Below are 13,410 nucleotides of genomic sequence, written 5' to 3' on the forward strand. Positions count from 1 at the left end.
TCTCGGTGTCATCCTTGACTCATCTCTCTCGTTCACCCCACACATCCTATCCGTTACCAAGACCTGCCGGTTTCACCTCTACAATATCGCCAAGATCCGCCCTTTCCTCTCCACCCAAATGGCTACCTTACTGCTATGGGCTCTCGTTATATCCCGGCTAGACTACTGTGTCAGCCTTCTCTCTGGCCTCCCTTCCTCCTCTCTCGCCCCGCTCCAGTCTATTCTTCACTCCGCTGCCCGGCTCACCTTCCTGCAGAAACGATCTGGGCGTGTCACTCCCCTTCTTAAACAACTCCAGTGGTTGCCTATCAACCTCCGCTCCAAACAAAAACTCCTCACTCTAGGCTTCAAGGGTCTCCATCACCTTGCCCCTTCCTACCTCTCCTCCCTTCTCTCTTTCTACTGCCCACCCCGCACGCTCCGCTCCTCCACCGCCCACCTCCTCACCGTCCCTCGGTCTTGCCCGTCTCGCCGTCGACCCCCGGGCCGCGTCCTCCCACGGTCCCGGAACGCCCTCCCTCCTCACCTTCGCCAAACTGATTCTCTTCCTCTCTACAAAACCCTACTTAAAACTCACCTCCTCCAAGAGGCCTTCCCAGACTGAGCTCCTCTTCTCCCTCTACTCCCTCTACCACCCCCCTTCACCTCTCCGCAGCTTAACCCTCTTTTCCCCCCATTTCCCTCTGCTCTTCCTCCTCTCCCTTCCCATCCCCTCAGCACTGTACTCGTCTGCTCAACTGTATATATTTATTACCCTATTTATTTTGTTAATGAAATGTTCATCGCCTTGATTCTATTTAGTTGCCATTGTTTTTATGAGATGTTCTTCCCCTTGATTCTATTTACTGCCATTGTTCTTGTCTGTCTGTCTCCCCCGATTAGACTGTAAGCCCGTCAAACGGCAGGGACTGTCTCTATCTGTTGCTGACTTGTTCATTCCAAGCGCTTAGTACAGTGCTCTGCACATAGTAAGTGCTCAATAAATACTATTGAATGAATGAATGAATAGAAGTAAACAGGATCATTGTGGGCCAAGAGAAACATACTGATAAACTGGTGCAAGTTACTCTGCTCAAGTCACATAGGATTTTAAAGTAAATAAACCTCTTTGTGTCTCAATTTCTTCATGTGTAAGAGGGAGATGCTATAAGATTTTTCATATGTATCAGTAATTTTTTCTTCCTGAAGCTTTTAACATAGCAGCCTTTAGCCCCAGGAAGCCAGAGAAATCCCAGAGTCTTAAATTCTGAGCCCTTTGAGGGCCAGGGGTCATGTCTAATATCCACCCAAGTAGTTTTCTCCAACACTTAGCACAGTGCTCTGCACAGCAAGCACTTAATGCTATTAATACTACTACTAGAGGCAGACCTCTCGGGGCCATATTCAACATGATTCCCTGATGTTTGAGGGTATCACAAGGTATCACTCCCTTCTAGACCCACGGACGGACACCCCCTTCACCCCCCCAGGAGTTAAGGTACTAACAGGATTAGAGGCTCTTCAGGGTTCAGGTTGATCAACACATTTTCTTGCCCCTTCAGAGGCCCAGAACTACCCCAACTATATGTTGTTCCCAAAATCTCATTAAGCTCTCTAGATTCGGAGCTCCTCTTGGGCAGGGAACATGCATTCCGACTCTACTATAGTGTACTCTCCTAAGAGCTTAGTACAATGCTTTGCACATAGTAAGTGTTCAGTAAATTTGATTGATTGATAAATTCAGCCTGAGATGGGCTATCCTGAAGTGGCTATGGATGCCATAGGGTAACCCAAGGCTGAGTCTAATGGCCCTTGAGCAACCCCAGATGAAACTAAAGATACAGATATACTGGAGTTCAAGGAATTTCTGAATCTTGATAAGCAATCAACTCAATGGAATCTATAATGGATGGGAGAGGAGAGCCCTGGAGTATGACGTTGAAGCCATTTCTCTGTTCCTCCTGCCTACATCACAAAGATGGGTTCACCTACATTTAGCTTTTCTCATGGCTTTGAATTTTTTCATTTAAATAAGAAATATATTATTAATTAGATGATTTCTTTTTGTGTAGCTTGTGGATACAACACATTTGGCAGAACCTGTAGAGAAAAATGCAGCGGATCAGAGGGGTGTAAATCTTACATGTTCTGCCTCCCAGACCCTTATGGCTGTTCCTGTGCTACAGGTTGGAAAGGACTGCAGTGCGATGAAGGTATAGTCCAATAAGCTCCTTGAGGGCAGGGATTGGATCTACTAACTGTACTGTACTCTCCCAAGTGCTTAGTACAGTGCTCTACACACAGTATGTGTTCAATAAATACCATTGATTGATCAAGTCTCTGACAGACTTTGGAAAGAGGTGGGGATGGGACTGGGGAAGGAGGGAACGGGCAGGGGGAAATCCCTGGAGCCAAATTGGGTGCACCAGCTTTCTCCAGTTAACACTCATCTTCTGTATTTGCAGCTTGCCAACCTGGATCTTACGGGCCAGACTGTAAACTAAAGTGCGAGTGCACCCGTGGAGAAAAATGTGATCGCTTTAAAGGATGCCTCTGCCCCCCTGATAGACATGGTCTACAATGTGAGAAAGAAGGTAAAGCAAGGTAACACTGTGGTCAAGAGCACTTTCCAGTATGATTTAACCTTCATGCTGGTGTAGCATTTCAGTCCAAGGGAGAGAGAGAACTTGCCATCCTGCTTTTTGTTTCAGGGGCACAAGACATCTTCCCTGGCCCAATCAGAGAAGGAAGTGTGGGATCGTATTCTTAATTTTTAGGCTCAAGGAGTTAGAATAAGACTCGGGACCTAGCTTATTTCTTAGAAATAAAGCCCATTAATTTTTTCAGACCAGAAGGGGACCACCGGTTTATTGGTTGCTTGGCAGCTGGGCATTGTCTTTTACTTATCATCCCAGGCAGGCCCAAAGTAAGTCATCATGTTACCACCTTTCATCTGTTTAAGCCTTTTTGTTTTTTTGGAGGAAAAAAATGATCTTCATTTATTCATCCACCCCTCTCACTTTCTTGGCTTTCCTTTAAACCTCCACTTTCACAAGACAGGAAATTTAGGAGGCGGAGGACAGGAAGAGTGGGGACAGAGGAAGGGCGAGTAAAGAAATGTATAAAAAGCATAGCTGGGTAACAGGTGATAACAGCATTATTATTTGGGTCTGTCATACCCTGCAACAGCAAACAAAAGCCAACTTCCTGACACTCAGTGCATCATTACCACCATTTTCTAATGTAGGAACTGGTCCTACAGGACACTAAATGGCCATCGAGTGATTTAAAAGGGTTAATTCTTTGGCCAGAATTGCTACCTTACCTTTCAGAGAGTTATGTGGGCTCTGGGAGTAGGGAGCATGGATCTATTGTTGCTTAGTGTTTCCCTGGCCCCCGATGCAAGTTGGAGTGCTTTAGTATTGGGGAAGATCGTGATAAGATTTATTTTTATCAGGCCCACATTTGCCATTCAAGGTCCAGGAAATGGTATTCCAATAAACTCTGAGATTGCTACTTGGGAACATGCATTCCATACCACAGGCATTCATCCACATAGTAGTCAGCTTAGGGGAGAAACTGGTATTTCCCCCCACCCCCCAACCCCATGAGGCCTTCCTAGAGTTAGTCTCAAACGGCTAGTAGTGTCAGCAAGGTTTACTGCATCAGTTAAAAGGAGGATAACTCTAGCTTCTTCCTCTTTTTACCGGCATAAGCTATGAGGATGTTGGGTGGGAGGAAGGAGCAAGAGTGTGCTCCATTATAAGTGGCTCAGATTGCTGTCCTGGAATAGCTCCAGCCCCTGCTCACACTATCCAAGAAACCCTACCAGACCCAGGAAAGCATTAGGTTGTCTCTCCTCTCTCCCTGAAAAGGGAGCTGGCAGGCATCCTGGAAGCCAGGAGCAGACCTTCAGAATATAGCTCATCCCCAACTCCAACTCAGTCATGGAGAGAAACCCCAGTTTTTGTCTCCTCTTGCCTGGGGCACTCTGGCACTGACCTAAACCCCTATTGCACACCAATAATAGGTCTGTAAGACAAGGGCCATTCAGTGCAAAGTTTGGGCATCCTTGAGACCCTCCTTTCAAGGCATGGAGGGGACACTGTTGTAAGAGAAGCCTGGGAAAGGGAATTCCTTCTCCCCTCCATCTGCTTCTTCCTTCCACTGTTCTCCTTTCCCTGGGCTCATAGAGGCTCAAAACACTCCTTCACAGATGGGCCCATGGCACTTATGAATCTGGCTTTATGGAAACACACTGAGAAGCAGCGTGGCCTAATGGAAAGAATACAGACCTGTGAGTCAGAGCACCTCCAATCCCAGCTCCACCATTTGTCTGCTGTGTGACCTGGGGCAAGTCACTTAACATTTATGTACCTCAGTTCCCTCATCTGTAAAATGAGGATTTAGACTCTGAGCCACATGTGGGACAGGGATTGTGTCCAAACCAATTAGCTTGTATCTATTCCAGCACTTAGTACAGTGAGTGGCACGTAGTAAGTGCTTAACAAATATCATTTTAAAAAATGAAAAAAAAAACCCATTGCCTTCCCCTAATGTCATCTATCTCTATCCTGGATCTTGCCCCATCCCACTACCTGCCACTCAAAGAGCCCCATGAACAGGTTTCCTTGAATCTGTAACAGCTTCACTCAGGTGAGTGGGGCCGGATACAAGAAAAGCAGGTTTGGGCTTGCTGTGTAGGCTAACCTCCTGTGGGGGCCAGTGAGTACAGACCTCACTCTTCTGGATCTTGTACTTGCCTTCGGTCCCAGAGGGCTTAGCCCAGCTGAAGAGAGTGTGAGAGAAAAAGAAGGGTGGTGGGGGAGAATCTAGAACAGGATGGGAATGGGAAAGAGGAGGACTTAAAGAGCACTGGCATCTCAAATCAAAAGGAAACAGGAAGGAATGAAAAAGAAGAGCAGAAAGTAAAAGTTGATCACAAGGAGAAAAAGAATAAAAATAATATAGGCACACTAATACCGAGGAAAGAATGTAAAGGATGATGAGCGCAAATTCAAAGAAAGATGACAACCAGAAAATGAAGGTGATTAGTCAGAAGAAACAAGAAACAGCAGGAAGATGTTTGAATTGGTACATGAGTTTTTGAACATGAGAGGGTAGAAAGTGGTTGGAGAAGACTGTAGGGAGCAGTGAATGGGAAGCGGTAAGGGACTAAATGATCAGCAAACATACCACATGATGACAAAACCCAGTGAATTACAGTAGAACCAATCTTACAGTAGTAATGCTTCTTGTTCTGTTGGAGATGAGTGGTTCTACCGATTCATTTCATTCATTCAACTGTATTTACTGAGCATTTACTATGGGCAGAGCACAGTGCCAAGCACTTGGGAGAATACAACAACAAACAGACATTCAGTGCCCGTGACAAGCTTACAGACTACTCCCTGCAATCATAGTCTAACCCTATTATAATAATATTTGGTTTTTTCCAAATTTTCACAATATTTTGTTCATTCAAGGCCTCTCCATTGCTAACCTCAGTTTGGACTCACCCCCAACTCCTGGGAATCAGAGGACCTAGATTCTAATCCCAGCTCTAGCACTACCTGCTCGGTGACCGTGGGCAAGTCACTTTAGCTCTCTGTGCCTCAGTTTCTGTAAACTGGGGATTCAAAATCTGTTCTCCTTCCTAGACTTGTGAGCCCCTTGTGAGACAGGGACTGTGTCTGAACTGCTTAAATTGAATCTATCCCAACATTTAGTGCAGTATTTGGCACGGTGCAAACACTTAAATACCACATTATTGGTATTATTATAACACCCACTTTCCCAGTCAGAAGTTCCAAGTGTGGGACCAGAGCTGAAAGTATTAAGGTCTTGTCTGGAACTAGTGAAATATTTTCCCCAGATGGGCTCTCTACTCCTTCCTCTCCTACTCTGATGGCATCAGCCCAAGTCTATTTTCCTGCCTTTATTGTCTCACCCCGGCCAAATGAAGAATTGGCACTTTTGCTTCATACAAGTCTTTAATCAACTGCTGTAGCGGTTCTCACCATGCCAAATGCCACACTGAAATTACTGAGCTGTTTTTGTTTTTCTAAGCCCAAGCAACAGCCAACAAGTGTTACAGTTTGAAAATGTTTCTTTGAGTAGACATAATCCAAGTCATTCTGCAGTAGCAGAAAATCGCTCTATTTCTGGATGTTTCTCTTGCAGAGGTGACATTATTCCTCTACTAATACCTGAAAAGTGAACTTTCCTGCTAGGTGACACTTTTCTCAATAACACTAATACTATCTACAGTACAGAAGTTGACTAACAGTGGCAAAGAAGTCACTGGTTGAAGGAAATGATTTCCATCTTAGGTGAAAGACTACTCTTAAAATCAGCACCATCATTTTTATTTTATTTTATTTTTTACAGAGAATGGAGTCGCTCAAAAATGGCGCAGATAGCAGTAACAACACTTTACCATTTCAGATTTTAGTCGATTAAGGGAAAAATGAACTTTTCAATAACTAAAAAGAAACTCTGAGGGGAAAAAAAGTTTCTCGAGTCAGATTCTGTTGGTTGCAGACGGTCCTTTGTAAGTGTATATCTGAATCGGGGTCATTCACTCCAACTGTCATCCTCCTTTAGGTGCTGCAAGTGTGACTCCCCAGATAGAGGATTTACCTGACTACATCGAAGTGAATTCTGGCAAATTCTGCAAGTCCTGCAAAGCCTCTGGCAAGCCACTGCCTAAAGCGGGAGAAATGACTCTAGTGAAATCGGATGGGACTGTCCTCCATGTAAGATGCTAATGTGATTATTAATTGGTATTTATTGAGTGTGCTAGGCACCATTCAAAACAGAGAAGAGGTTCAAGGGAACTTCTCTTCTGCTCACGCTCTCCAATGATACAGACCAGAATCAACAGCTGTCTTCGCACCAAGGCTAATGGTAACAAGCATAAATATGGTTACTGGAAATTCAGTGTGGACCTCCTACATGTCAGCCAAGTTAAGGGGGCATCGGGGTTCTGTGGGCTAAAAGTCAGTGGTGCTCAAGTCATGTTTTCTAATAGTACAAAGGGGCACCAGTACCCAGAGACAGGCTGCAGCTTCATGGCAGGGTCAAGTCTTAGAAGCTGAAAAGAACCTTGAGAGATTCAGCACTGCCCCATGGCAGGTGGATGACTAAGGACAGGTGGCAACTCCACAACTTTCCTTTGCTCACACAAACGTTTTACTGACATACTTGTCCAGATATCTTTACCTAATCTGTCTGGAATGTGTGGCTCAGATTGCATGTTCCTTGGGAACGGGGACTAGATAGGTGAAATGGAGTGAAAAGAGAGACGAAAAAAGGGGTGTGACCTGAGCTACTGGCATCAAAGTCAGGGGTCTCTGGGTCTGGAGTCTTCCCTCCCTCCCCCTTTTACCTTCCCCAACTCCACCAGGAGCAACCGACCACCATCATGGTGCCCAGGCCGTGACTACCACAGGTAGAGAGGGCAGGTGAGGGTACCTTCAACAAAATTAGAATGTTGGTGGCTTTCTGCTGACTGAACAGGGGTGGGGGGAGTGAAGGGGGGATGTCAACACAGCATTCTTCTGAGCAGTCTTACATAGCCCACTTTTAAAACGTGAAATTGTTCATTTTTTTCCTGGGTTTGCCTTCTCCTTAACCTAGATTGGGACTCCTTGTGGGCAAAACTACTTGATTTCATTTTTCTAGGCCTCTTCACTTAGTACAGAAATGTATGCATTGTAGGAACTTAGTACACCCACTCCATCGGTACATTTCCTCAGGCTAGGATTCAAAGTGGAAGCAGAAACACAGGCTGAACCCTTCCCCAGCTGCAACACCCTGCTCTCTGTTTAGACCGATGCCCCACCCTTTGGCCAGTGTCCACTGAAGAAAGGAATCAGGGTTTTGGTTTGCTTACAAAAAGTGCTGTGTCTGAGATCCTGTGAAACTCTGCACAACATAAACTTTGATTATTATTGCGACAGCCTGAGTTTTGGAAAATAATCACTGGTCATGTCAGTTACAGTATACAGTTTGGCCTTTTTATCTTGGTTAAAAGCCTATTCCAACAGTAGTTAGAAAACAGGAGAGGGCAATTACAACCTTAAGCAGGAGACTAAGAAATATCTGTGTGTGTGTGTGTGTACTCTCTACATAGTGAGCACTCAATAAATACGATTGCATAAATGAAGTGTGTGTGTGCCTGTCCATGTCTCGCACATGCCTGAGAGAGAGTTCTTATGATTCACACCCTTGGTCTTTGTTTTAAACCATTTCAGCATAATTCTTTCTCTACAAACAACCACTCCGAGGCAGTATTTTGTGTCGAACAGATTCTTCCACCTGACTCAGGCGTTTGGGTCTGTAGTGTAAACACAGTGGCTGGAATGGTGGAAAAGCCTTTCAATGTTTCTGTGAAAGGTAAGCTTTGGTTTAGAGAGGGAGGGTTTGCATCTGTAAAGAACTTCGGTACACAGCAAAGCAGCTAGCATGTTCAATCAATCAGTGGTATTTATTGAGCACTTACTATGTGCAGAGCACTGTACTAAGTGCTTGGAAGAGTACAATACAACAGAATTAGCAGACACGTTCCCTGCCCATAACAAGCTTACGGTCTAAAGGGGGAGACAGACATTAATATAAGTTATTTATAATATATAATTTAAAGATATGGACATAAGTGTTGTGGGGTTGGGGTGGGGCGAATATGAAATGTCCAAAGGTTGCAGTTCCAAGGGCATAGATGACACAGAAGGGAGAGTGAGCCAGGGAAAAGAGGGCTTAATTGGAGAAGGCCTCTTGGAGATGTGACCTTAAGGATGCTTTGAAGGGGAAAGAGTTTATGGAGGGGGAGGGACAGGGACTATGCAGCCTGAATATCTTGTATCTACCCCAGCAGTTAGTACAGTGCTTGGCACATAGTAAATACCATTATCAGTACAGCTGGCTCACATTTAGATTTAGAGCTGATTCCCGTGGCCTTGAGTATCAGTTACAGATAGGGCCTTACAGTCCCACAACTTTCCCACAGCTGTTTTATTCAGGACAAAAGGTCACATAATGAAAAAAAAAATTACCTTCTACATGCACCAGACCAAAAATGTAAATAATCCACAGGCAAATATTATTTTGGTATAGATAAGCATAATGGATTAGTGAGTATATTTAAGTACTTTGAAAGCTAAAGAAAATATACACAAAAACCACAATGCAAAGTCATAAGTAGCAGTATTTTCATATCCTGCTACATATTGGGGTGGAAACAAGTTTTAATGATCTGGTGAATGTACTGCACTATAGGCTTCTTTGTGAGAGAGAGAAAAAAAGTTTGAACCTATTTGACGGTTGCAATTTCAAACAGTTCCTCCAGAGCCTCTGAATGCCCCGAAGGTGGTGGACAGCGGACATAATTTTCTCACCATAAACATCAGTTCTGAACCTTATAGAGGGGATGGACCAATCGAATCCAGAAAGCTCCTGTACAAATCCGCTAAAGAATATGAGACTTGGAAGTATATGCAAGGTAGGAGTCTCTCCTTGGGGTGGGAGAGGAAAGGCGGGGTGGGGGTGGGGGGTGTCCAGGAAGCAGTGTGGCCTAGTGGATGAAGCATGTGCCTGGGAGTCTGAAGGACCTGAGTTCTAATCCTGACTCTACCACTTGCCTGCTGTATAACTTTGGACAAGATACTTAAGCTCTCTGTGCCTCTGTTACTTCATCTGTAAAATGGGGATTGAGTCTGTGAGCCCCATGTGGAGCGGGGACTGTGTTCAACCCGATTTGCTTATATCCACCCCAGTGCTTAGTACAGTGCCTAGCGCATCATAAGCGCTTAACATATAGGGCAGTTACTACTACTATTAGAAAATGAAAGACAGCATGAAAGATTGTCCTTCCAAAATCCACAAAAATGGAACTGTCTGGCTTGAGCTGCACAGACATAGGATGGTGGCTGATCCCTCTCCTTTGAAATTGGATTTCCTTTTGTTTCTCATTCTCGCACCTTAAGCTGGCCCTGGGCTTTTAGGAAAAACCTGGTCTGGAAGAGATTCCTAGAGAGTGAATGAGCTGTGTAAGAGCTGAGAATCCTGAATCTGTGTTAACTAGCTAGAGCCAAGATTTCCTGACAAAAGGTATGGTTATTCTAGACTGAGCAAAGTGGAGAGTAGAGGTAGGAATCAGTGTGGTCTAGTGAATAGAGTACAGGACCCAAAGTCACTGGAAGTCACTGGACCTGGTTCTAATTCTGGCTCCGTCACTTGCCTGCTGAGCGACCTTGGGCAAATCACTTAATTTCTCTGTGCTCAGTATCCTCAACTGTAAAATGGGGATTTAATATCTCTTTTCCCTCCCACAAGACCTGTCCTGTGAGTCCTGTGTGGAACAGGGACTGTGTCCGATCTGATTATATTCTCTCTCAGTGCTTGACGCGTCATAAGCATTTACATACCACAACTATTATTATTATTATTTTTACGTAGTTTTTAAGGAAACGCAAAGGAAGGGAAAGAAAAACTGCTACCGAAGAAAAGAAAGTTTGGGTCTTGAAGGATAAAAAATAACTCTTGCCTGTGTAGACATAACTAAAACTTTTAACAATGACAGGGATCTATTACTATCAGTCAGTGGTATTTATTGAGTGTTTACTGTGTGCAGAGCACTGTACTAAGCACTCAGAGTACAATACAGACAATACGAGTGGGTAGATATGTTCCCTGCCCACAATGACTATCAGTCTTCAAATCATTCTTCCTAACAACGACTTCAACTAGTCAAGACATAGCTTTACATTTTAGAGAATTTAAAATATTTTCTTCATTAGTCACGGTTCCATTGAAAAGACTACATAGAAACTGAGAGAATTGTGAAGGGAAGGCATAGCCTTGTCTAAGCTGCAACATTGCCCAGTTCAGGCCCATCCCATGTGCAGGAAGCCAACCCCACCTGACTGCAGAGCAGGTAACTCTTGGGGAAACAGGGCCACATCCCCACCACTTCACTCTCTCTCAGCTCTTGAGAAGCATTGTGGCTTAGTGGAAAGAGCACTGGCCTGGGAGCCAGGGGACCTGGGTTCTAATCCCAGTTCTGCCACCTGTCTGTTGTGTGACCTTAGGCAAGTCACTTCACTTCTCTGGGCCACAATTCCCTCGTATGCATAATGGAGACTTAATACCTGTTCTCCCTCCTACTTTGACTGTGAGCCTCATGTGGGTCCTAATTATCTTGTATCTATCCCAGCGCTTAATACAGTGCTTGGCACATAGTAAGTGCTTAACAAATACCACAATTATTATTATTATTATCCCCATCCAACAATTCAGTTTGCACCATGCCTGCTTCTATTTTTACTGCACCTCTTCATGATTTTGTTGTCACTGATTGTTGACCTAATAATTTCCTTCCTCTTGACTGTCACCAGTACACCCAGCTTTTCAAGTGGGAGCCCCCAGTGGGTATCTGAATGACCATCCTTGAACTTTTCCCTGCAATTTAGTGGAGTACTCAGCACAGAGTAAGCACTCCCAAACACTACAAATAAGAATCATTTTATATGGGGCTGACAACTGAAGTTCAGGCATATAGATCAGTGCCCTTTTAGGGTGGGTGAATTTGTTGATAAACCTTGAGTGAAATATCATGGAAGATATTTCATGCCTTGAGTGAAATAAGATTGAGTGAAATAAGATCCCAGCTCACATTTCCCTTCAGCAGCACCTAGTCAGCATCTAGGGTTTGACCATTCCTCTCTGATTTTCATTTAGATTTCAGTTGACATATTTTCCTTTCTGCTTTCATACTCCTACCGAAGATGCTCAATAAATATCACTGATGATAATGATGATCTACTGAGGTTTTCTGGACTTTCCCTTTTTGTATTCAGTGACAGGAGAAATAGTCACACTAAAACACTTGGAACCCAGAACAGAATATAAGCTCTGTGTGCAGCTAAGCCGCCGAGGAGAGGGTGGGGAAGGGCACCCTGGACCTGTGAGAAATTTCACGACAGCATCCATTGGTAAGTGGGAATGAGTGCCGGTTTCTTCATCTGGGGGATGGAGAGAGGCTTGGCATGAAAGGAAGATTATATTGGTAGGGGAAGCAGCAGGGAATGGCAGTTGTCTAGTTGTCTTCAATTTGGGTAAGCTAAATTCTTACCCTAATCACAGAGCTACCAAAGTGACTGAGAGACAGTGTCGTTACTTCGGCATCATGGGATCTGGGTGTTGGATTAAGAATTCATGCCAGCATTTCTTTTTCATAGAACAGCTCAGAAGATAGCATCTCTGACTGATGTTTGTTTGTGGGGCTCTAAAAGAAATCATACTCAAGCCTTTTTAGTCAGTGTTAAGTAGCCAAGAAGCAGCATGGTCTAGTGGAAAGAACACGGGCCTGGGAGTCAGAGGATCTGGGTTCTAATCCCTACTCTGCCACCTTTCCTCTGTGTGACCTTGTAAGTCCCTTCACTTCTCTGTGCTTCAGTTACCTCATCTGTAAAATGGGAATTAAGACTGAGAACCCCAAGTGGGATAGGCACACTTACTGTGTCCAACTGGATTATTTTATATCTACCCCAGCGCTTAGTACAGTGTCAACCACATAATAGGCACTTAAATACTATTTAAAAAAGAAAAAAAAAACCTGTGCACCCCATGTGGGACAAGGAAATTTATCCCATCTGATTATCTTATATCTACCCCAGCAGGTATTACAGTGCATGGTACATAGTAAGCACCTAAAAATACCACAATTATTATTATAAATTTGTCAAAGGTCAAAGTAGTGAAAACTATCAAATTAGGGGATAGTGTTCCTTCAGGCTTTGAATCAGGGGAGGAGGAAGTATCCAGTTTGATCTACAAAACCAAGCTGTGAAATCTTCCATTTCTGCCCCAAACATGGGAGGGGGCCAGGTCTACAGAGTAAAGTTGAAGGTAATTCAGATTTGGGAACAGCCTAATGGCATTTTTCTTTTTTTTTTTTTTTTTGAAGTTCTCAGAAATCATTTTTTCCCCCTAACTATTGTAAATAGTGTGCTGGCGGGATCAATGAAAGTCAGAGAAAACATCAACACAGTTTGAACAATAGGTTGGGAGAACCTTCAAGCACTAAGAACCAACCCCTAAGGACTACTAGCAATTTTCTGGAATCTTTGAAACGTATTCTAGCTAACACACATATTAAGTGATAAAGAGAGTGGAGGGTGATTTTTGTATTGGGTTTTATGATCTTTGCTAAAGACAGCAACAACAAAAACTTTCCTAGTGGGTTGGACTATGACTGATTTCCACTTTATGATCTATCAACACTGACCTTCAGAGTGAGGACTGCTCATAGGCTGTTCCAGCCGCTAACCTGAATGGTGAATCAGTATCTGTTTTGAATCTAGTCATAGGAGGCTCTATTTCTGACCGACTCATATTTCTAGTGATCTGGCTCCCTGTGCATTTTGTGCA

General features: G+C 44.0%; 1 protein-coding gene across 3 annotated transcripts in view; it reads left to right on the forward strand.

Annotated features, from left to right (window-relative positions):
- TEK (TEK receptor tyrosine kinase) overlaps positions 1–13,410 on the forward strand; it is an 84,177-nt gene that overhangs the window by 32,176 nt on the left and 38,591 nt on the right. For 2 of the 3 annotated variants that reach the window (XM_029055272.1, XM_029055273.2), the window contains exons 6-11: positions 2,052–2,192; positions 2,445–2,573; positions 6,586–6,737; positions 8,238–8,379; positions 9,320–9,481; positions 11,838–11,972. In XM_029055272.1, the coding sequence (XP_028911105.1) occupies positions 2,052–2,192; positions 2,445–2,573; positions 6,586–6,737; positions 8,238–8,379; positions 9,320–9,481; positions 11,838–11,972 (861 nt within the window). The remainder of the gene's footprint in view (positions 1–2,051; positions 2,193–2,444; positions 2,574–6,585; positions 6,738–8,237; positions 8,380–9,319; positions 9,482–11,837; positions 11,973–13,410) is intronic. The other variant, XM_029055274.2, reaches the window with a different exon arrangement.

Source organism: Ornithorhynchus anatinus, chromosome X5, assembly GCF_004115215.2.
Source record: "Ornithorhynchus anatinus isolate Pmale09 chromosome X5, mOrnAna1.pri.v4, whole genome shotgun sequence".
NCBI classification, from domain to species: Eukaryota; Metazoa; Chordata; class Mammalia; order Monotremata; family Ornithorhynchidae; genus Ornithorhynchus; species Ornithorhynchus anatinus.